At 44.5% G+C, this 25577-nt stretch overlaps 1 protein-coding gene and 1 pseudogene across 1 annotated transcript in view; both read left to right on the forward strand.

Annotated features, from left to right (window-relative positions):
* The first annotated feature begins 5398 nt into the window (after positions 1-5398).
* LOC121475155 lies at positions 5399-5499 on the forward strand (annotated as a pseudogene).
* An 18263-nt stretch (positions 5500-23762) lies between these two features.
* Positions 23763-25577, forward strand: part of MUC13 (mucin 13, cell surface associated) — a 28497-nt gene continuing 26682 nt past the window's right edge. The window contains exon 1 of the mRNA XM_041748486.1: positions 23763-23782. Within this exon, the coding sequence (XP_041604420.1) occupies positions 23763-23782 (20 nt within the window). The remainder of the gene's footprint in view (positions 23783-25577) is intronic.

Here is a 25577-nt window from a genome sequence, read left to right on the forward strand (position 1 = left end):
GTTTGGTTAAGATCTCTAAGAAATTAATTCCTTTCTAAAGGCCAAGGGACCGGGATATAGTCGTCATAACCTGGAAATTGGAACAGGTTCACCTTGGCTCACAGAATCCTAGATTCTGTGACCTGGAGAGCATTGCAGTGAGGTCATCCTGGCGCGTGGTTTACAAAACCTGCCCTGGGCAAGAGGCTGGGCCAGGAAGAAGTCATCGCTGGGCTGAGACCAAATGCATGAAATAGGTGGTCAGTTTTTCAAAAAGCTAAATTTACTAATTTAAATGCGATATCTTTAAGAGATAATGTCTTTTTTTTTTTTTAGTTATAAAAATGCCCTTTATTAAAAAAAAAAATAAAAAAAAATGCCCTTTATTTTATGAACCAATGGTGATAGCAGATGGTAGTTTTTTTCTTTCTTTCATGGTTGTCATTGGTGTTTTCCCATTTTTGAAACTAGATTAGTGTCAAGTATGAAAAGGAAGTCCCCTTCAAAAGGGCAGAATTGGGCGGGTCTCAGACTTCACAACAACATCCAAAGCTTGAGGGTAATGAAGCAACATCTACAAAGTTATTCATTTCCTTGTGAAAGCAATAGGCAGAGATTGTCTAAAAGAAAAGATTTTAGGAAGCCCAGTACCCAAGAAAATTTACCCCATGGTGAAGTCTTAGCCGAGAGAAAAACCAAAATGCCGAATATAGGAATGGAGAAGCCCTGAGGGTAAGTATTGAAACTGTTTAGCTATAGAACTAAGACTGAAGAAAAAGAATTAAAATTTAGGAACAGAGGGACACCCGGGTGGCTCAGCAATTGAGCCAGCAATTGAGCAAGTCTATAGGCATCATTTTCCCAACAGCATTTGCTCACTTCGTGTCTCTGACACATGTTGCTAATTCTCACAATATTTCAAACTTTTTCATTATTCTATTGGTTATGGTGAGCTGTGAGCAGTGATCTTTGATGTAACTATTGTAGTTTCTTTGGGACACTGTGAACTGGGCTGATCTAAGACAACCAATTTGATAACTGTTGTGTGTTTTCTGACTGCTCTGTTGACCAACCATCCCCTTATCTCTCTCCCTGCCTTCGGGCCTCCCTACTCCGTGAGACACAACAGTATTGGAGCTGGGCCAATTAAAAACCCTATGATGCCCTCTAAGTGTGCAAGTAAAAGGAAGAGTCACACGTCTCTCTTTAAATCAAAAGCTAGAAATGATCAAGCTTCGTGAGGAAGGCACATCAAAAGCTGAGATAGGCCAAAAGCTAGACCTCTTGTACCAGACAGTTAGCCAAGTTATGAGTGCAAAGGAAGAGCACTTGAAGGAAAGAAAAAGTGCTATTCCAGTGACTACACGAATGGTAAGACAGTGAGACAGCCTTACTGCTGAGATGGAGAAAGTATTAGTGCTCAGGCTAGAGGATCAACCCAGACACAACACTGCCTTAAGCCAAAGCCTAATCCGGAGCAAGGCCCTAGCTCTCTTCTATTCTAGGAAGGCTGAGAGAGGTGACGGACCTGCAGAAGGAAAGCTGGAAGCTAGCAGAGGTTGGTTCATAAAGTTTAAGGAAATAAGTCATCTCCGTAACGTGAAACCGCAAGGGGAAGCAGCAGGTGCTGGCGGGGAAGCTGCAGCAATTGTCCAGAAGACCTAGCTCAGATAACCCAGGACGGTGGCTACACTAAACGACAGGTTTTCAATGTAGGTAACACAGCCTTCAATTGGAAGATGGCACCTAGGACTTCATAGCGAAAGAGAAGTTAATGGCTGGCTTTAAAGTCTCAAAGGACAGGCTGCTTCTCTTGTTAGGGGCTAGTGCAGCTGGTGACCTGAGGGCTCATTTACCATTCTGAAAATCCGAGGGCCCCTAGGAATTGTGCTAAATCTACTCTGTCCGTGCTCTGTAAATGGAACAACAAAGCCTGGATGACAGCACGCCTGTTTACAAAGTGGTTTAGTGCATATTTTAAGCTTACCATGAGACCTGCTGCTCAGAAAAAAAGATTCCTTTCAAAATATGACTGCTCATTGTCAATGCACGTGGTCACCCAAGAGCTCTGAGAGAGATCTCCGATGAGATTCATGGTGTTTTCTTGTGTGCTCACACAACATCCATTCTGAGGCTATAGATCAAGGAGTCATTTCGATTTTCAAGTGTTATTGTTGAAGAAATACATTTCGTAAGGCCATAGCTGCCAGAGATATATCAGCCACCACCTTGTTGAGTCAGCAACCATCAACATCAACACAAGACCCTGTGCTGGCAGAAATATTATGTCTCACCAAAAGCTCAGGTGATGGCTAGCATTTGTTAGCCATAGAGTATTCTTAAAGTATGTACATTTTTTAGGTTTAATGTTGTTGCACACTTTATAGATTACAGTATATACATATATTTTTTAACATTTTGTTTATTTATTCATGAGAGAGGCAGAGACACAGGCAGAAGGAGAAGCAGGCTCCCTGCAGAGACTTGATCCCAAGACCCCAGGATTATGACCTGAGCCAAAGGCAGACGCTCAACCACTGAGCCACCCGGGTGCCCCTAGATTATAGTATATTGTAACCATAACTTTTACAGGTACTAGGAAACCAAAATATCCATTTGAATCACTTTATTGTGATATTCACTTGATTACTGTGGTCTGGAACTGAACCTGTAATACCTCCAAGGTATGCCTGTACTTTTTCCCTTTCTCTTGAAGGAGTGTTTTGGGAAATAATATCTCTTGTAGTAAAGAAACTGTTTTTCTAAGTGTAGAAATCATTTTTTGCCTCAACTGATTTTTCTTCTGTTAATTCAAATTAAAAACTAAATGTCTTATTCCATTTGAAAAAAAGAATCTATATAAGCTCATGCTTATAAAACTATACCTATCCATCTATCTACCTCCACCCATTCTCTCTCACTTTATCAGCCTACACGAATGGACAGAGATGTCTCACATGGCATCTACCACAAATGTTAACACTGGTCACTGGATTGTGGATGGCTTTTTCCTTCCTCTTCATGCTTTTCTATGTTGCTTGAATTTATTTTAATTATTTTAACAAGGATGAGTCACTGTAATAAAAACAATAAAATTATTAATTTAAAAGATAAGATGAGGGGCAGCCCCGGTGGCGCAGCGGTTTAGTGCCGCCTGCAGCCCAGGGCGTGATCCTGGAGACCCTGAATGAGTCCCACGCCAGGCTCCCTGCATGGAGCCTGTTTCTCCCTCTGCCTGTGTCTCTGCCTTTCTCTCTCTCTCTCTCTGCATTTCTATGAATAAATAAATAAATAAATAAATAAATAAATAAATAAATCTTTTAAAAAAAAAAAGATAAGATGATGGGATGCCTGGGTGGCTCAGTAGGTTAAGCATCACCCTCTTGGTTTCGGCTCAGGTCATGATCTCAGGGTCATAGGATCAAACCCTGCATCAAGCTCCTTGCTGGATATGGAGTCTGCTTGAAATTCTCTGCCTCTCTCTCCCTTGCCCCTCCCCCTGCTCATGTGCTCTCTCTCTCTCAAATAAATAAATAATAATAAGATGAGGACAATAACATATAATTTTCAGAATTGTTGAAAGAATATACGTGTATATACCATATATATAGGGATGTGTGGGTGTATATGTACACGCACATGTGTGAGCGCACTCACACACACACACACCCACACACACATACGTGGTCTAGCGTACTTTCTGGCATATTGTAAGTACTCAGTGGATGCCAGGTGCTATTATTATTGTTTTCTTGGAGAGAAGTGCCTTAAATCCCGACGGTAATAATCTCCTGTATTAGCTGGGGTTCTTAGTTGCACAGATGGGCATTCACTCTGTTTGACTTTTTTTTTTTTTAAGATTTTATTTATTTATTCATGAGAGAGAGACAGGCAGAGACACAGGCAGAGGGAGAAGCAGGCTCCATGCAGGAAGCCCAATGCAGGACTCGGTCCCGGGTCCCCAGGATCAGGCCCTGGGCTGAAGGCGGCGCTAAACCACTGAGCCACCTGAGCTGCCCTCTGTTTGACTTTTTAAGGATATCAACTTTTTAAGGGTATCAGGTGACTCACAGAACCCCAGGAGGGACTCAGAAGATCCCCAGACAGGAACAATGGCCACGTTGCCCTGCAGGAGCACTCTAGTAGAGACAAGCCCACCGCCACCCATGCTCTGCACAGACCCCACCGCTCCAACCATGGACCCCAGGCAGGATGTTGACACCTCAGCCTCTGCTGCCCCTCAAGCCAGAGAGTGGACTCCATCTGGCACTGCTTCCTTTCATTTCTGTCTTCTAAATATAAGTCCTGTATAGATGCCTCTGATTTATGGCACCAAGTCCAGAGGCATCCCAGAGACCAGAGAGGTTGCAAAAGCAAGGTCTTGGCTTCTATCTTGGAAACACAGGACTCATAATGGAGGAGACCCCCATATAGAAGGTGGTCAGAGATGCTAGAGAGCCTCAAACAGGACAATCACTATTGGCAACACCTCCTAAGTATCCCTTACAAAGCACAATGATCCAAAGACCAAAAGGATCCCAACAGTTCTTGAATATTTTGGTAGTTTCCTTATTTACCCATAGGTTCTGTTGATTCTTTGAAATATATTTACATAAAATTCTAAAATCTTGGAGAAGGGACCCCTTATTTGGTGTAAACAGGGTTATCAGAGGCCTCTCAATTCTTAGCTAAAAGAGGGACAGAGTTGTTATAAAAAATATAAACTGTTTATAAAGAAAAATATTTAAAAAGCAAATGATGGGGTGCCTGAGTGGCTCAGTCAGTTAAGCATCTGCCTTCAGTTCAGGACATGATCCCAGGGTCCTGGGATTGAGCCCCACTGTCAGGCTCCTTGCTCAGCAGGGAGTCTGCTACTCCCTCTCCCTCTGCCTACTGCTTCCCCTGCTTGTGCTCGCTCTCTCTGTCAAATAAATAAAATCTTTTAAAAAAAAGCAAGTGATAAACTAAGAATTGACAGTAGATATGATGGCAGGAGGTTAATATATATATATTGATGCTTCAAACCTCATACAAATTACTTAGAAGAAAACCGGGGTGCCTGGCTGACGCTGTCAGTAGAGCATGTGACTCTTGATCTCAGGGTCATAAGTTCAAGCCCCATATTAGGTGTTAGAGTTTACTTAAAAAACAAACAACAGACAAAAATCATTAAAAACCCAATAGATAGATATGTGGGCAAAGGAGATGCACAGATGACTGACAAAGGAGAAAGCGCAAGAAGACACATGGTATAAAAAATATTAATTCTCGCGTACTGCTCACGAGAAGGGAGATTACCACTGTCTGGGGACCAAGCATCTTGCACGTGTTCTTATTTCATCCTCACAACCATAAGCATGTTAGATATCATAATCCCCATGAGTAAACTTGATGTTCACAAGGGTTAGCTAGCTTGTTGACCAGTATCACTTGGTGTGCTCACTTGGAATTATGTAGAGAAGATTAGCATGGCCCCTGTGCAAGGATGACCAATATCACTTGCCAACACTGGAACTGAAAGACCAGGGTCCTTTATCCACTAAACTCTGCCTCTAGTGATGGGCATAAATCAAACCAAACTCTTTTCCACCTCTGAAATTAACAAAACCTAATGCTAATGAGAACATGGTGGAAAGGTCTTTCTCATGAGGGACTGCGGGTGAGTAAATCAAAAAACCCTTTACCATCTGTCAGCACTTATTAAGAGCCATAAGAATTTGATTTCCATTGACCCATTCATTTCACTTTTGGAGAATCTTCTCTTAGGGAATAATTCAATATATGGAAAGCATTATGGGCAAAAAGATGTTCATCAAGGATTTACAAGAGTGAGCAATTAGAAACAACCTAAATGTCTAGAATTATCTAACTAAATTGGCAAATGCTTACTTTCCTCCTAATGGACTACCATATATAGCCATTATAACCATGCTATAAATACAGTGAGGGAAAATGTTCATATTGTTTTTTAAAAAACCTTTTTAAAAAATTACAGCTGAAATACAATAAATACTATATTAGTTTCAGGTGTATAACATAGTGATTCAACATTTCTATACATTATGGAATGATAAATACAAGTTACCATCTGTCACCATACGGTGTTATTACAGTATTATTGACAATATTCCCCGTGACTTACTTATTTTATAACTGGGAGTTTGTACCTCTTAATCCCCTTCACCTATTTTGCCCATCCCTCACCCTCCCTCCCATCTGGCAACCACCAACTCTCTGTATTTATGAGTCTGTTTATTTTTTGTTTATTTATTTGTTTTTTAGATTCCACAAATAAATGAAATGGTATGGTATTCATCTTTCTCTGACTTATTTCACTTAGCATAATACCCCCCAGGTCCATCCATGTTGTCACAAATAGCAAGATCTCATTATTTTTTATGGCTGAGTAATATTCTCTCTATCCGTTCATCTAGTGATAGATACTTACGTCACTTCCGTATTTTGACTATTGTAAATAACGCTGCAGTAAACATAAGGGCGCATACGTCTTCTTGAATCAGTATTTTGGCTGTCTTTAGGTAAATATCTAGAAGTGGATTCACTGGATCAGATGGTATTTCTATTTTTAATTTTTTGAGGAACCACCATACTGTTTTGCGTAGCGCCCACACCAATTTACATTCCCACCAACAGTCCACAAGGGTTCCTTTTTTATTTATGAGCCTCATCAACATTTTTTTTTTTTATTCTGACTGGTGTGAGGTGATATCTTACTGTATTTTTTATTTGGAGCTCCCTGGTGATTAGTGATGTTGAACATTCTTCATGTATCTGTTGGCCACCTATATGTCTTCTGTGGCAAAATATCTCTTTGGGCAGGTCCTCTGCCCAGTTTTTAATCGGAATGATTGTTCTCTTTTTAGTGATGAGTTACATGACTTCTTTATATATTTTGGATATTAACTCCTTATCAGATATATCATTTGTGAATATCTTTTCTTATTCAGTAGGTTACCTTTTCATTTTGTTGGTGGTTTCCTACATTATGTGAAAGCTTTTAATTTGATGTACTCTCAATTCTTGTTTTTGCTTTTGTTGCCCTTGCATAAGGAGGCAGATCCTTAAAAAAATATTGCTGAGGCTGATGTCCGAGAGTTTATTGCCAATGTTTTCTATTAGAAGTTTTATGGTTTCAGGCCTCACATTTAGGTCTTTAATCCATTTTGTGTTTATGTTTGTGTATGGTGTAAGAAAGTGGTCCAAGTTTCATTCTTTTGCATGTAGCTGTCAAGTTTTCCCAGCACCATTTATTGAAGAGACTGTCTACCTTATTGCTTATTCTTGCCTCCTTTGTTATAGGCTAAATGGCTATATAAGCACGGGTTTATTTCTGGGCTCTGTATTCTGTTCCATTGATTTATGTGTCTGTTTTTGTGCCAGAACCACACTGTCTTGATTACTACAGCTTTGTAGCACAGTTTGAAATCTGGGATCGTGGTAACTCTGGCGTTGTTCTTCTTTTTCCTGTTTTCTTTGGCTGTTCAGGGTCTTTTGCGGTTCCACACAAATTTTAGAATTCTTTGTTCTATTTTTGTTGAAAAATACTATTGGTATTTTCATAGAGATTGCGTTGAATCTGTAGATTACTTTGGATAGTATGGACATTTAGTGATATTAAGTCTTCCATTTTATAAGCATCGGCTATCTTTCCATTTAATTGTGTCATCTTTAACTTCTTTCATCAATGTTTTATAGTTTCAGAGTGTAGATCCTTTATTTCCTTGATTAAATTTATTCCTAGTCATTTTATTCTTTTTAATCCTGTTAGAAATGGAAGTATTTTCTTAATTTCTTTCTATTCCATTATTAGTGTATAAAAACACTACAGATTTCTGTGTACCAATTCTGTATCCTGCAACTTTACCAAATTCATTATTAGTTATCAAATTCCTACAACCTCCTACGATACAAGTTGAGAACCACCTTATAACGAGAGGCATTGTTACGAACACTGCTAAGAGAAGAGATCTTAAAAGGTCTCATCACAAGAAAAAAGTGTATTTTTGTAACTATGCACAGGGATGGATGTGAACTAAATTTATTGTAGTCATCATTTCACGAGGGTAACCTATATCGAATCATTATATTGTACACCTGAAACAAGTGAAATGTTATATCCATTACACTTCATTGAAAAAAAAAAAAAGAAGAAGACAAAGTCTCCAGAAAGAGAAGGCAGGTGAGTGGAGGGATTGAAAGGAGGGGAGGAGAGAACATCTGATATAGTGGTTTAGGAATGTGGGATGAAGCTGACTGGGGACATGGAGTGGTATTGGACAAAGGCTGAGAACTGGGGACTTATGATGGCAGCAATCTTCATATAAAACAACTTCCCTGTGGGAGAACTCAGCAGTGGGTATTAGAGCAAGAAGGAGGCCAAGGTTGGCCCGGAATCAAGGTTTTGTTTGGCAGGTGGCACCAGTATGGGAGGGCACTGGCTAGAGGACTTTTCTATGAGTGATAGCTGATGGGTCTGGACTTAGAACCAGGAAAGGCTGGATGACAATGAAGGGCTGACCAAGGTGAATAGCTTTAATCCATAAAATATATAGAAAGCTCATGTGCTTACTACACTAAAGCTCATATACTAAAATATATAAAAAGCTCATATTCATACTATGAATAGCCCTTCCCTTAAAACAAAGAGACAGGGAGAAGGACAAACATTGTATGTTCTCATTCATTTGGGGAATATAAATAATAGTGAAAGGGAATATAAGGGAAGGGAGAAGAAATGTGTGGGAAATATCAGAAAGGGAGACAGAACATAAAGACTCCTGACTCTAGGAAACGAATTAGGGGTGGTGGAAGGGGAGGAGAGCCGGGGGTGGGGGTGAATGGGTGACGGGCACTGAGGGGGGCACTTGACGGGATGAGCATTGGGTGTTATTCTGTATGTTGGTAAATTGAACACCAATAAAAAATAAATTTATTATAAAAAAAAGGACATGTAGTATATACACACAATAAAATACTACTAACCATAAAAAAAAAAGCAAAGAGACAAAAATCATGAACAAGAATTACAAATAACCTAACAAATATATGGAGTATGTTCACCCTCATAGTGGTTAAATCAATGAGAATTTAAATACTGAGGTATCATTTTTCACCTACCATAGTAGGAAAGAAAGCCTAATTTTTTTTACTTTTTGAGAGGGGAAGGAACGAGAGGGGGAGAGAGAGAGAGAGAGAGAGAGAGAGAGAGAGAGAGAGAATCCCAAGTAGGCTCCACACCCAGCATGGAGCTCCATCTCACGATCCAGAGATCATGACCTGAGCTTAAATCAAGATTCGAACACTTAACTGACTGAGCCCCCCAGGTACCCAAGTCCAACTTTTAAAAATGAAAGTGCTTCATGCTGTTGAATGAGAGGAAAACTTCAGGGGTGTAAGTTAATGTGAATCTTTACGAAGATAACTTGGCCACAATTTCTACAAGCCTTGACATTTTTACCCCTTGAATTAGTAGTTTTACTGCCAGAAATTTATAAAGGAAATAATACAAAAGAAAAAAATTGAGAGAGAGAGACATCCTTCTCACTCCCTTGCTGGTCAACACTGCACTTGTATCCAAAGAACTAAGTCCAGTTAACCTTCAGGAATAATGAAATTTTAGGACCGTTAATGTCCTCTGAGGCTCTCTGTTCTCCAATTGATAGACATCACAATAAAATAAGCTTTCTCAGCCAACTTTTCCACAGAGCAGGTCAATCAAAATTTCCCTAACTTGATTGTAATTACTCCTGCATTTCTCTTCCTCCTCAGTTTCTAAAATTAGCTCTTTGGTTATCTCCCACTAGACTGTGAACTCCTCAAGGACAGAGATATCAGTCTTATTATCGGTCTTCTCTCCACCTCTACACCCTTTTGCTAACACTCACATGGCAGGTGCTTCCTAGATAGGCGCAGCATTGGCTTTCGTTTCAGCTGCACCCTCCTCCGTTATTCCCCATCCTCTACCCTCTTTGGCTTGTGCATTTGGCTGAAGATCAAGCTGGTCTCTTTGTTCAGTTAATTTGTTCTTAAGTGTCCTTGTGTGGATGTGCCAACACGTTGGCATATCCAAGATGCCATGTTTATTAATAGACTCTTGCATCACACACCTTGAAGCAAGGTTCAGGGTCAATGGCTCTCTGGGTTTATCAGTATAATGAAGGGATGTGGCAACACGTGGGCAGTAAAACATGGTAGAGAGTCAGTTGACTCATGAAAAGTTAAAACTGGAGAGGAGCTCAGGAAATTATGGGGTTGTTCCATTCTCCACTCCAATTTTGCAGAAAAGGAATCTGAAGATCAGAGAGGGGCAGATTTCCCAAGTTTACTGGTTCATGGAATGGTTGAGATAAGAGTCCAGGGTCTACACAGCTGGCGTATTATTATTTCCAGGGCACAAGTCATCCAAAGTATGTGTCAGGAGAACATGTGAGCTACAGAAGCGTATGAGAGAGGGAGGGCAAGACCAGAAAGCCCAGCTATGTTGAGTGACATAGTGGAACTTGATAGTGGAGGGAGAAGTTGCCAGTGATTCTGTGAGAGGGCCTGGTTGGAGAATAGGGACAGAGATGTGGGGCAGACGTAGACAGGTATCTAGATGAAATAGGAACAGCGTGGCATGATGAGTAGAGCATGGCCTTTGAAAGCTGGAATGTAGTCCTAGGGCTGTCACATATCCCCTTTTTACTGAACTTCTCTAAGACCCAAGTCTGTAGTCTGTAAAACTTGCCCATAGAACCGACTTCTCGGGGTTGGGTTAAAGGAGACCATGGATGTGTTGTGTTATTCAGCTTGGTACCTGGAGAGAGCTCTGGAAGATGGTGGTTTGTGACATTCTCACGGAGGGCAAGTCTTGTGGCCCTTTTGGGAGGTTAAAAGTGAACACTGTTCCCTACATCAATCTTCAGGACGCTTTCAGACAGGGTCCATCAGTCCCTTCCCTGACGGAGGACCTAACCCTATGGGGCTGATTGCACTCTATAGTGGGCTCAGCAAACTTCATCCTGTGGGCCAAGTTCAGCCAGCTGGCTGTTTTTGTAGGACCTACAAGCTAAGAGTGATTTTTACATTTTTTGATCACTAAAAAAAAAAACAAAAACAAAAAACAAAAACATATTTTATAAAATGTGAAAATCACGTGGAATCCAAATTTCAGTCTCCATAAATGAAGTCTTATTGGCACACAGCCACACACATTGGTTCACATATTGGCTCTGGCTGCTTTCATGCTACCATGGGACAGTCCAGGAGTCAAGACAGAGATTCCATCTCATTACTTCATATTGCTCCTCACACAACACACATCACAGTGATGCAGCTGGAACTTGACAGTGTTTCAAATGCCATGTGTATGGTCTTACCAGGACATTTTTTTTTTTCCTTTTTTAAATTACCAACGCATACCCATCACATCAAAACAAGAAAAGAAAAATGGATTTCAAATATCGTGCTTTTGAATCACAGTATGGATTATTTTGTTACCAAATTAGATGGCAAAGCATTACTAATTATGCAGTGATGTGATACGTGGGCTAAAACAATAGATTGTGTTACTATTACCAGACTAAGGACATATTACAATAATCCCAACTCACAGGAAAGTAACCATCAGAAAAAATAGGAACTTTTAAGTGGAATATTTCATTGCAGCAGAGTGTGTTCATAAAATTAATGAAAATGAAGCCACAATCAAAGCAAGTGTCCAAGTGGCTCATTTGTTAGCCAAGCAAGAAATGTTAATTAAATTGTGTTTGATTGGGGACGCCTGGGTGGCTCCGTGGTTGAGCATCTGCCTTCAGCTCAGGGCGCGATCCCAGGATCTGAGTCCCACATCGGGCTCCCTGCAAGGAGCCTGCTTCTCCCTCTGCCTGTCTCTCTCTCTGTGTGTATCTCATGAATAAATAAATAAATCTTGGATCCCTGGGTGGCGCAGCGGTTTGGCGCCTGCCTTTGGCCCAGGGCGCGATCCTGGAGACCCGGGATCGAATCCCACGTCGGGCTCCCGGTGCATGGAGCCTGCTTCTCCCTCTGCCTGTGTCTCTGCCTCTCTCTCTCTCTCTCTCTGTGTGTGACTATCATAAATAAATAAAAAAATTTAAAAAAAAAATAAATAAATAAATAAATAAATCTTTTTTAAAAAGGACAGAAAAAGAAGTGTGTCCAGAGGAAAGATACCTATTTAACACTGTTTTCAGCAAGAACAGAGCTGAGAACACTGGGAAGAGCATCAATTGGCAATTAACAAGCACCTTTGAGTGGCTTTCCCTGGCTCTTGATATATGTTACCCATACTACTCAGTTGTTGTTTATTCAAGGAGTCAGTGAGAAGTTGGAAGTGACTAAAGAACTAGCCTCTATGGAACATCTACAGGAGAGAATATTTTCAAAGTGGAATTATACACTTTCAATGGGTGAATTAAATCTCAATAAAGCTGTTTTTTTTTTTTTTTAAGGACATTTTCAAAGAAGTTGCGAAAGCACTACTTCAGTATAAGCTGAAGTAGAATCTGCTAAGATATGTTACAACTGATGGTGGGAGAAATAAATACGGAGCGGGAAAAGCTATAGTTGGATTCATTCACAAAGCATGAAAACATTAGGCATTTAAAGCTTATGGTAGGGCAGCTCCGGTGGCTCAGCAGTTTAGTGCTGCCTTCAGCCCAGGGCCTGATCCTGGAGTCCTGGGATCGAGTCCCACATCGGGCTCCCTGCATGGATCCTGCTTCTCCCTCTGCCTGTGTCTCTGCCTCTCTGTTTCTCATGAGTAAATAAATACAGTCTTTAAAAAAATAAAAAATAAAAAAAAATAAAGCTTATGGTAATTAGGGGCGCCTGGCTGGCTCAGTCAGAAGAGCAAGCAACTCTCCATCTTGGGGTTGTGAGTTTAAGCCCCCCTTTGGGGGTAGAAGTTACTCAAAAGTAAATAAATAAATAAATACATAAATAAATACATAAAGCTTATGGCAATTCCGTGTATTACTCATGAGTATTCTGTGGAAAATATTTCAATATATCAGGTGTTAAGGAACCAAGAGTGAACGACGGTTCAATAACAATAGTGAGCTTCACTCACTGTCAGTTGACTTAACCATCATTGGTTCTGTGAATTTCTCTCTTTCAAGACTATTTAAAAAATTTTAAGTAATTTCTACACTCAACGTGGGGCTCGGATTCACAAGGTCAAGATCAAGAGCCGCATGCTCTTTCAACTAAGCCGGCCAGACGCCTTGCTTTTTTATGAGGTATGGAAGCTAGTCCTAGTCGTATCCTGACTCGCCCTACTAGAAAGCAGTTTGATGGAGGGGCAGTTGTAAAGTTTTATTGCAAGTTTGTGAGTGCAGGGCTGAGATTAAAATCCTTCTGAGCCGGAAGAACCACTCTCAACCACTATTATCAAACAGGAATGGCTTTTGAAGTTATCTTTTGCTAAAAACCTAATAATGATTCCTAATAAACTCAACTTCTCATTACGATGCAAAGTGGCATGGACATGCAAATTTTTACTGTGGCAAAGTCATTTCAACAACTAATGTTGTATAATTCACAAGTAGTGTATAGCTGCTTTCTATACTTCTCCGTGTGGTCAAAAGCTAAATGAGAGACGCCTGGGTGGCTCAGTGGTTGAGCATCTGCCTTCGGTTCAGGTCGCGATCCTGGGGCCCTGGGATCTAGACCCACATTAGGCTCCCCGCAGGGAGCCTGTGTCTCTGCCTCTTTTTCTGTGTCTCTCATGAATAAATAAATAAAATCTTAAAAAAAAAAAAGTTAAAATGAAAAGATATTCCTCCCCATACAAATTTGCAGCCAATATATTTTTTGAACTTAAACTACGGGTTCCAGTAGTGTTTTTCAGACTTCATTACAAGTGTGAAGAAAATTTCTATATTCCAAAATTTGTTTTACTACATAGCTGAGAAGAGTATCTTCCTAAATTTCAATTATTATTATTATAAATTTTAATTGGAAGTAATTAATTTGCAATATAATGACATGCTAAAAGGCAACCACCAATAAAAGAATTTAATGGAATTCTATAACTGCCTTCTGAGCAATGAATATACTTAATTAAAATTACATGTTCATGGGCTGATGTCAGCATTTGACAGCACCTATCCGCGTGGACAGACATTTTCAAAATGAAATACATAAAATTTCATTATAAATCAGCATTAATAATTAAACACTTGGGCAGTCCCAGTGGCCCAGTGGTTTAGCACCGCCTTCAGCCCAGGGTGTGATCCTGGAGACCCGGGATCTAGTCCCCCGTCCGGCTCCCTGCATGGAGCCTGCTTCTCCCTCTGCCTGTGTCTCTGCCTCTTTCTCTCTATCTCTCTGTGTCTCTCAGGAATAAATAAACAAAATCTTTAAAAATATATAATTGAACACTTGTGATCAATTTTGATGATTGGGAACCTGATATTGAACCTCAATAAGCAAAATATTATTCCTGCCAAAGAATTCCTTTCTTCTATTAGTAAACCAATATTACCAAAAATTGTGCTTGATTATTACGATCTTTTAAATCTCATCAATAAAATTTATTTTGGGAATTTGTATTCTTTCCTCTGTAAATGTGTACATAATATCCTTTATTTTGCCTCTTGGCCCACCAAGCCTAAATACTTACCATCTAGCTCTTCATAGAAAGTGCTAAGCCTGACCTAAGTCACCGTCCCACCTGCGCTATTATGATAGTAAATCTACTTCACGGTTTTGAGTCAATAAGTGTAAAGTGTGTAGAATGGTGGTGTGTGGTAGGTGCTTTTTCAATATAAGTTGTTAATATTAATAGCTATATTTCTGGAACTCTTCTGAGCTATACAGAAATTGTGGCCCTTACAAAAGGTTATCTGTAGGTGAACAAAAATGTTCTTTCAGATAGGCTTCACTAAAAGTGCCCTGAGCCGGAAGAACATTACTTAATCCACACCAGGTCTTTTTTTTTAAGATTTCATTTATTTTGATAAGAGAGAGAGAGCACACAAGCAAGGGGAGTGGCTTGCAGAGGGAGAGGGAGCCTCCAGGTTGGGCTTGATTCCAGGATCCTGGGATCACGAGGTCACAACTGGAGCCAAAGTCCACCCAGGCGCCCTCTCCAGCTCTTTTTTTTTTTTTTTTTTAAATACCTTTGTGCTTCTCCATCTGCCCCCCCTTCTTCTCCTACTTCTTCTGGTAGCAGCTTTATTGACATAGAATTTATATACCATACAATTCACTCATTTAATTCAGTGCATCACCACAACCAATTTTGGACATTTCCATCATCCAAGAAAGAAACCAGCACTTTCTCAGCCATCATCCCCAAATCCTCCCACTCCCCCCACAGCCCTTGGCCATAACTAATCCACTTTCTCGTCTCTGTAGATTCACCGGTTCCGGATATTTAATATAAATGGAATCCTGTGATATGTGGCCTTTGGTGACTGTCGTGTTTTCCCCAGCATAGTATTTTCAAGCTTCATCCACACGGTAGCTTGTATCAGTACTTCTTTTTTGTGGCAGAACAATATTCCAGTGTATGGATGTGCCAGTTTTGTTTATTCGTCAGCTGATGGACGCTGGGTTCTTTCTGTCTTTTAGCTATTATGCACCATGAACATTCCTGAGTAAGCATTTGTGTGGACATATTGTCAGTTCTCCCGGGGGTACCCCGAGAAGTAGAACTGCCAGGTCACATGGCAGCTTGATGTCCAATGCTGAGGAATTGTCAGACTGGTTTCCCAAGTGGTTGCACCAATTTTGCATTTCCACCAGCAGCGTATGGGGGTTCTGATTTCCCATCTTCACCAACACTTGCAATCAATCTGTTGTTCTTGTTATTATTATTATTAGACTAAAGACTAAAGACTGTAAAGTGATATCCAGCTCATTTTTGATTCTCTGAGATGAGGACTGGGGAAAGCTACCTTCCTCGCCACTCCATGCTGGGTCCATGTGGGGATGCCACCCTGAGAGCCCCGCCCTGAGAGAGCACCAAGCTTTTGACACTAAAACTTAAAGTCTTTTTCAAAGGAGAAGAGGCTCCCAGAGATTATGCCCCACTGGTAGCTCTTCAGTTCACAAGTTCAAACATTTACTTGACTCTCTCAGAAGGCATTATTGGGAAATGTGGAAATATTTTTCAAAGGACTACGAATACTTAGAAGCAGATTATTACCAGGGAGCTTGACTCCACAGGATGAGATGGCTTCTGGAGAGTAGTTCTGCAGAGGCCACTGCCCACCTCCCACCCTACCTCCCTATGATTTACTGAGACATAAGCAGCCTTCTGGGGAGAGGAACCAGGGCCACTGGGAGAGAGGTCTCCATACAGGAAGGAGAAGTGTCCCTGGAGATGCAGGAGGTGTCCCTGAGTGTCCCTGAGGCAGGAGGCCAGGAGGGCGAGTGGTTTCTGGTTCTGCCCTGTGAGGCAGCTGCTTCCCTGGGTGGAGCAGAAATGGGGACACTTGCCCCTGTCAACTTAAAATAGCCAGGTATTTTACAGGCAAAATAAGCACAGATAGGAACAACAGAAGAATTAGAAACTACGGCAGACCACAGGCAAGTCCAGAGACAAAGGGAAGGGAAAGTCAGCTTCTGTTAGCTTTTAGGAGAAAATCAGGCAGACTTGTTTGAACAAAAGTTCACTGGAGAAGAACAAGAGTTGGAGGCTGTTTCCTCACTGGCTGCCACTGGCAGCTGGGGCAGGGAGGGAGCTTCCTTCTTTTTCTTAAAAGCAGGCTATGAAATTCCTATGTGAAAAGTGTTCTCCTTTGTCAAGATAAGGCTGATCTTCCTGGGGCACCTGGGTGGCTGGCTCAGCGGCTGAGCGTTTGGCTCAGTCCGTGATCTCAGGGTCCTGGGATCGAGTCTCGCATCCGGCTCCCAGCAGGGAGCCTGCTTCTCCCTCTGCCTGTGTCTCTGCCTCTCTGTGTCTCTCAAATAAAATCTTAAAAAAAAAAAAAAGAATGATCTTCCTTCTTCCTGCTGGTTATACAGGCTGCAAGGAGCAGGACATGCATGAACACGCCCCTGCAAGGACTTCTCCACTAGGCTTTAAATGAGGTCTCTGAAAAAAATAAATAAATAAAATAAATGAGGTCTCTGATTCTCGCACTCCCGAAGAAAGTCTGCCAGTGGAGGCTATTATGTGCCTATTGCGTGCTGGCTTCTGGTGGGCGTCACTCTTACTGGGTGCGCTTAGCAGAGTATTTCAAGGTGAGCCCTTCCCCTTACACATGCACCCACCACATCCTGACTGTGTCCTTCATAGCACTTTGTACAGAGGCAGCTCAGAGATGCTCATTTCAGCTCATCACTATGAACTCAGAGCCTGGGATAGAGCCTGGCGCTTACAGATACTCTAAAGTATTTGGTGGATGAAGGAAATAATCTAAACTCAACACTGGCTGGTGGAACCCAAGTCTGTTACCTCCCTGCATATATTATTTTGCAGTTTATTCCCAGTAAAAATAGAGTATTGCTGGAAATTTCCTTTGTTATAATGACTACCTAATATTTTTCTCAACAACTCACCAAATTTGTTTTGACCAAGCTCAGCTTTTGGATGTTTATATAGTTTTACATTTTTTCTTTCTATTATTTTAAAAAAATTTTTAAAAGATTTTATTTATTTATTTCTGAGAGACAGAGACCTAGGCAGAGGGAGGAGAAACAGGCTCCATGCAGGAGCCCGATGGGGGAGCCAGATGCGGGACTTGATCCTGGAACTCCAGGATCACATCCTGAGCCAAAGGCAGATTCTCAACTGCTGAGCCACCCAGGTGTCCCTCTTTTTTTTTTTTTTTTTTTTTAGATTTTATTTATTTGAGAGAGAAAGAAGAGCATGAGCTGGAGTGGGGTAGAGGGAGAAGCAGACTCCCTGCTGAGCAAGGAGCCTGATGCGGGGCTGGATCCCAGGACCCTGGGATCATGACCTGAGCCACAGGCAGATGCTTAACCAACTGAGCTACTCAGGCGCCCCGTTTTACATTTTTTTCTTTGAAAAATAATAGTGATACATCCTTGTACAAATGTCTTAGAGCTCATGTCTAGCTATTCCCTTGGAACAAATTCTTAGAAATTTCTTTTCTTTTTTTTATTGAAGTATAATTAACATTTGGCATTATATTAATTTCAGGTGTATAGATTCGACAATTCTATGCAGCACCCAGTGCTCAAGATTAAGTGTACTCTTTAATCCCCATAACTTCTTTCACCCATTCCCCCACCCTCCTCTCACCTGGTAACAACAAGTTTGTTTGCTGTAGTTAAGAGTTTGTTTCCTGGGGCACCTGGGTGGCTCAGTCAGTTGGACGATGCTTTGCTTTCGGCTCAAATCATGATTCTGAGGTCCTGGGGTGGGGCCCTGAGTCAGGCTCCCTGCTTAGCAGGAAGTCTGCCCCTCTCTCTCCCTCTGCCCCTCCTCCAATCCTGGCCTCTCTCTCTCTCAAATAAATAAAATCTTTTTTTTTTTAAAGTATGTTTCTTGGTTGGTCTCTTTTGTTTCTTTCTTTTTTTTTTTTAAATATTTTATTTACTTATTCATAAGAGACTTATTCAGAGAGAGAGAGAAGCAGAGATCCAGGCAGAGGGAGAAGCAGGCCCCACACAGGGAGCCGGATCCGGATTCAATCCCAGGACTCCAGGATCACGACCCCGGCCAAAGGCAGGTGCCAAACTGCTGAGCCACCCGGGGATCCCCCTTTGTTTTGTTTCTTAAATTCCACATATGAGTGAAATCGTACAGTATTTATCTATGACTGACTTATTTTACTCAGCACAATATCCTCTAGATCCAACCATGTTGTCACAAATGGCAGGATCTCATCCTTTTTATGGCTGAATAATATCCCATCACATATACCTAGCTATACAGACAGCTGTAGCCATAGGTACGTGGAAAACTGTATCACCTGTATGTGTCTATACCTAGATCTGCATCCGTCTACGGACGGCTGCGCTGCTCCACAGCTTGCCCATTGCCAATAGGTAAAAGCCCAGTAGTGGAATTCCCGAATCTTACGGTAATTCTGCTTTTAATGGTTTATTTCCTCGCTGAAGTCTTTGTTGGCCGGCTCATCGTTGAGCAGCCTGTCGTGCACCCTCCCCCTGTCCGTGGGGTCCCCCTTACTCTGGGGCCTGCTCTCTAGCTCCACACCCCCGCGGTCGGGAGGCGCAGGTCGGCTTCAGTCCTTTCCTAACTCATGGAGATTTGTTTCGTAGCCGACGGGGAGCCGACGGGGAGCCGGAGCCGACGGGGAGCCGGGCGCTGGCACCGCAGGGACCCCGCGTGGGGCGCTCTCGGCTCCCGGGGGCGGGGCGGACGGGGCGGCCCTGCCTGAGCCGGGGGTGGGGGTGGGGGTGGGGATGGTGGGGATGGGGGTGAGGATGGGGGTGGCGGTGGGAGCTGGGCGGTGCAGGTCAGACGGGGCGGCCCTGCCTGAGCCGGGGGTGGGGGTGGGGGTGGGGGTGGGGATGGTGGGGATGGGGGTGAGGATGGGGGGGTGGCGGTGGGAGCTGGGCGGTGCAGGTCAGACGGGGCGGCCCTGCCTGAGCCGGGGGTGGGGGTGGGGATGGTGGGGATGGGGGTGAGGATGGGGGTGGGGGTGGGCGCGGGGTGGGGTGGGGGTGGGTGCTGGGCGGTGCAGGTCGGGCGGGGCGGCCCTGCCTGAGCTGGGGGTGGGGGTGGGTGGGAGTAGGGGTGGCAGTTGGGGTGGGGGTGGTGCAGGTTGGACGGGGCGGTCCTGCCCGAGCCGGGGCCTGGGGGTGCAGGTCGGGGTGCGGGTGGGCGCAGTGGGACGGGCGCGGGGCGGTGCAGGCCGGACGGGGGTAGGGGGCGGCCCTGCCGGAGCGGGGCTGGGGGTGCAGGTGCGCGTGGGGGTGGGGCTGTGCCCGGGGCCGGGGGGTGGGGGCGGGCGCGGTCCCGGCTGGGCCAGCGCGGAGCACGGCGGCGGGAGGGGGGGTGCGGGCGGCGCCGGGCGCGGGGCAGGTCTGGGGCCGCGTGCTCCCGTGGGTGCGGGGCGTGGCCGCGCTGCTGGGTGTCCGCCCCGGGACGCGCCCCCCCCCCCCCCCCCGCCGGGTCGCCGCTGCTGAGCCCGCGCTTGCCCGGGGACGTCGCAAGTGCCCAGACTTCGCAAACTTGCCAGGTAAGCGGCGCTGGCCTCGCAGCCGAGCGTGCCGGGAGCCGGTCTCCCAGGCGCCCCCCCCCGCCCCGGCCCGGGGTGGGAGCTTGAGCCCGTGGCCTCCCTCCCGCGGGGGTCCTGCTGCGGGCTTGCCCCCCACCTGTCTCTGCCCCTCCTCCGCTCCCGGAGGCCTCTCCCTACAGGTGACCCAGGCCGGGCTGCTTTCAGGGTGAGCGGCACTCGCCTGGCTGCTTCTCAGCGTGTCTGTGTCTGTGCAGCAGGATGGGCTCAGGGGCCTCCTAGTCCGCTATCTTTCCAGAAGGTGGGGTATATCCGTTATTTGTAAGGATTCATGAGAGATCCAGAGAGAGAGAGAGGCAGAGACCCAGGCAGGGGGAGAAGCAGGCTCCATGCAGGGAGCCCGACGTGGGACTCCATCCCGGGACCCCCGGGTCATGCCCTGGGCAGCAGGCAGATGCTCAACCACTGAGCCATCCAGGTGTCCCCTCCTTTTTTTTTTTTTTTAAGAGATTTTATTTATTTAATTCATAAGAGACACACAGAGAGAGGCAGAGACACAGGCAGGGGCAGAAGCAGGCTCCATGCAGGGAGCTGGAGGCAGGACTCGATCCCAGGACCCGGGGGTCAGGACCTGAGCCCAAGGCAGATGCTCAGCCGCTGAGCCACCCAGGCGCCCTTGGGGATGTGTCCATTTTTTAAAGGTCTGTCATCCGTATTCCCGGCTCCCCTTTCCCCTAAAGACTGTGGATAATAAGGTCTGTGTGTCACACTCCGTCACCAACAGTAATTTCTATCATCCTTTAAATCTTTGCCGGTGACATGGGCCCACTGTCATAGCATCTAACTGGCTCCCAGGGCTGGGCAGCCTCTCAGGGAATTGCTCGTGAATACGTGCAGAGGTTTTATTTCAGATTTGTCATAAAGAAGATCGTTCCTGAGAAAGATCAAAAATTCCTTCTTAGGGGATCCCTGGGTGGCGCAGCGGTTTGGCGCCTGCCTTTGGCCCAGGGCGCGATCCTGGAGACCCGGGATCGAATCCCACGTCAGGCTCCCGGTGCATGGAGCCTGCTTCTCCCTCCGCCTGTGTCTCTGCCTCTCTCTCTCTCTCTGTGACTATCATAAATAAATAAAAAATTAAAAAAAAAAAATTCCTTCTTAGAAGAGACATTTCAGGGGACACCTGGGTGGCTCAGTCAGTTGAGTATCTGCCTTCGGATCAGGTCATGGTCTCAGGGTCCTGGGATCGAGCCCCTCATCGGGCTTCCTGCTCAGGGGGGGAGCCTGCTTCTCCCTCTCCTCTGCCCTGTGTCAAATAAATAAATAAATTTTTTTTTTTTTAAGAAGAGACATTTCATAGATAACTTGACCAGTAATCAAAAAGGATGTCTGGTTCAAGAGTATGGGGATAGCTGCCCGTTGAGCGTAAGCCCTGAATGTCAAGCTAAACGTCATTGCCCAGCCCCGTGCTGGGAGGGGGATATAGGAGCCAAATTTCCAAGAACAGGCACTTCTCTGATTAACTTCCATTAGAAAACAGCACAGTAAAAATAAATAAATAAATAAAGAAAGAAATAATAAAGAAATAATAAATAAAAATAAAAAAAGAAAACAGCACAGTTCAGCTCCAACTGCGGCTTGGTTTAGTTTTTCTCTTTTCCTGGTGTAATGTGACGTTTTTCATGGTGCTGATATTTTGTATTTCTGTTTTAGTTAACTTACTTAGTTACTTCCTCACCCGCACAAGTCTGAAGGGCCTTTCTCCAACTCACCCAAGAACGTGTTCTAGCATGATGTCTTCTGAATGTCAGACAATTTACTACCACCCTCAGGATTCTTTTTTTTTTTTTTTTTAAGATTTTATTTATTCATGAGAGACACAGAGAGAGGCGCAGACACGAGCAGAGGGAGAAGCAGGCTCCCTGCAGGTGGGACTCGATCCCAGGTCTCCAGGATCAGACCCTGGGACAAAGGTGGCACTAAGCCGCTGAGCTACTGGGGCTGCCCCCCCCGCCTTTTAAAGATTTTTGTTTGACAGAGACAGAGCTCTAGCACATGTGCTTGTGCATGAGTGGGGGGAGGAGCAGAGGGAGAATGGGTGGGGTGGGGGGGTCTGGACGGACCTCCCCGCTGAGCAGGGAGCCTTATGTGGAGCTCTATCCCAGGACCTATCCCAGGACCCTGAGATTATGACCTGAGCCCAAGGCAGACTCTCAACCAACTGAGCCCCCCAGGTGCCCCTGAATTTACTTTTACTTTAATTTAAACTTTACATCATCACCTTCCTTTATCACAAATATTAAGTCACCATAAAATAAATACAGTAAAAATAAAGTGTCAGTGGGTCCTAGGTGGGCATCTCTGTCAAAGTCTCTGTGCCTGGGGCTGCTCTGTCTTCCTTGTAAAAGAAAATATCCAAGCACCGGCGCAGTCACATACACGGGCAGTAAATGTGATTTTCTCCTGGTGTAATCAGAGTGACTGAAACACATTTGAAAAGGCAATTACTTTCCCCCTCCAAGTGAATCAGTATTTTCCAATGGTGACCACAGACCACTTAAAATCATCTTGTGTGCCACGGGCATCCTGGCTGTCACACCTGAGCACACATCAGAGTTAACCTAGAGTCTTGTTAAAACGGTTGGGGAGACAGCTGAGGCAGTAAGTCCGGTGCTGGGGCTGAAAATATGCATTTCTAAAAAGTTCCCAAGTCATGGGGCTGCTGCTGGTCTGGGGAACACTTCGAGGGTGACTGCTGTCATTGCATCATCTCTCATTTTAGGGATAACTAGACTGGGGAAGCTGACAGGTGCAAAGTAGAAACCACTGCGACCCCCAAACAGGTGCTAACATACTCCCTTCTGTTGATGGGAGTTTTTCTCTCGAGGAGCAGCAAACCCGAGCCCAGGCCTGGCACCCCTAAGAGCTCTGTTTATAATCCCCAGCACCACCCACTCCTCCATGAGGAAGCCTGAACTACAGTTTGTTTGCACACCTACTGGCACCTCCGTGGAGCACCTCTCAGTGAGCCCAGGAGGTGAGAAGTCAGGCTACTTCCTGGGGAAAGCCCCTTCGTATAACTTCTCCCAGAGCTTAGTTCCAGAAGGTCGATAATGGAATGGTGACGTCGGAGAGGCCCACCGGGGCCTGATCCCACAGGGAGTGTGCATTTTATTTCAAGTGCAGCAACAGGAAGTCATGGGAGCGTTTCAACAGCACAGGCCCCCAGTTCATTTCCTCCCTGACCTTCCTCACAATGTGAGCTTACCTGGTCTTTGTTGGGTTGGTTGTTGCCCACCCTCCATGAGGGCTTCCCTGCTTTGTTCACTCCTCTGTCCCCAGCAGACACAAAGCAGGGGCTCAGTTAACACTTAGGGCATAAAGGAAAGAACAGGCAAATGCCAATGAGTTTGCCTGAGGGGCAGGGGAGGGATGCAAAGTAAACGATGGAGTCCTGCGTCTTCAGATTCACAGTGTATTGGGAGAACTGATTTTTCAAAATAAGTTGTTGGTTGCCATAATTAAATTATTCGTAAAAGAGAAAATTCATAAAGCAATGTGGGGAAAATGCTCTCCCCTCATTTTAAAGACACGCTGCTAGCCAGACAAACTGAAACAACATTTTACATCTTTAAACACGCTTGCATGGCTGATACCCAATTCCGGTGAGGGTGCAGATGATTTCATAAGCTTTAAAAAGGCTGTATTCCCTTCAAAAGGAAATTCAGGAACAGATATTAAGAGCCATAAAAAAAAAGTTTGTTTTTTTGTTTTAACTGAGAAATAACATTTAAAAATGACCTTCTGCCTGAGAAATTGACTTCTGGGACTTTATCCCGAGGAAATACTTTCAAATGAGTGGAAAATTGTGTGTGCAAACTATATTTTTTTTTTTTGTGCAAACTATTAATGCACAGAACAGCACAGATGAATCTCAACATAGTTATGCTGAGTGAAAGAAGCCAGACCAAAAAATAAAAATTCCGAAACCCCAGTACATCTGTATGATTCCATTTATATAAAATTCTAGAAAATGCAAACTAATCTATAGTGACAGAAAGCCAATGGGTGGTTATCTTGGCCTGGGGGGGTGGGGAAGGATGGGCACAAGACTTTTGGGGATTATGATAATATTTGCTATCTTGATTATGACCATCATTTCATGGGTGTACGCACATATAGCGACTTTAAATATTTGCAGCTTCCTTTCCATTCCTTATGCCTCAGTTAAGTTGGAAAAGAAAGGACTGGATATCCACAGTAATATGGACGAATTTTGAAATTGTGTGAAGGAGGAGATCCAGACCTAGAATAGTATGTACTGTATGACTTCATATTTATATACAGTTCTAGAAAAAGCAAACACTAGTCTCTAGTGACACAAAGCAGGTCAGTGGTTGCCTAGGGTTGGGAGTGGAGGGAGGACTAGACTGCAAAGGGGCAAGAGGAAACCTTTGGGTGCGATAGAAACGTTCTGTGTCGTGATTTTAATGGTAGTTTCACCACCGTGTCTACATAGGTGGATATACAGCTATCAAAACTCAGTGAGTTTGACACTTTAGATGGATCCGTCTATTGACACAAATAAACAAAAAATTGATGTAACTCGACAAAGCAAATTTAAAAAGAAAAAAGAAAAGACGGAAAAGAGCCTTCGATTTAACTTTTGGGGCCAGGAATCCTTCAGGCTGAGAATACCAGCAGGGGGGTGCTGTTTATTTGTTTGGAAAAGATATTTCAGTGGGCCTCTTGTCTCCATAAGAGCAAACCTGAAATCCTATTCCCTAAATGGAGACTTTTGAGACAACAAGGAAGGAACTTTCTGTGGGATAACATAAAAAAAGTTTTGCCTTCACTAAGGTCCGAGGAAGAACTCGGGCTAATCTTCCCAAGGGGTGTCTGGACTCACCCCCGTGGCGGGTCTCCCCCCGGGGGAGCTGGGCTTCGGAGGGGACTGGAGGGAGGCCTGGGTTAGGAAGCTCCTGGCCTGAGGGGGGGGCCCGTTCCTGAAATGGGAGAAGTCAGGGGTTCCCGGGCCAGAGGGAAGTTGGGAAGCCCCCGGGAGTGAGGACAGGAGTCACCTGTGTCAGGCTTTTCCTTTTGCTTCGCTTCCTGAGCTGTCGCCCACCCTGCCTCGGTGGAGTTAGGCCTAAGGCTACCGCGTTTGAGGGCACTAATGGGGCCGTCCAGGTAGAGTGCGGCCGTGGCCAGCCACGGGAGCCTGGAGACGGGGATACAGAGTTGCTCGGAGTGCCCACCGGGAGGCCACCCCACAACTGAACACCCCCAGTGTGGGGAGAACGTGGACGAGCTCCCCGGGGTTGGTGAGCTCCGGCGGGAGGGACGGAGGGCAGGGCGTGGAGCTCGGGGCTGTTCCCAGGGGTCACCCGCTCCTAAAGGGACATTTGGGACATGAGGGGGTCCGCTACTCCCCCCGCCACCCCGTAGACCTCGCAGGGA

Source organism: Vulpes lagopus, chromosome 1 (genome assembly GCF_018345385.1).
Source record: "Vulpes lagopus strain Blue_001 chromosome 1, ASM1834538v1, whole genome shotgun sequence".
Classification (NCBI taxonomy): domain Eukaryota; kingdom Metazoa; phylum Chordata; class Mammalia; order Carnivora; family Canidae; genus Vulpes; species Vulpes lagopus.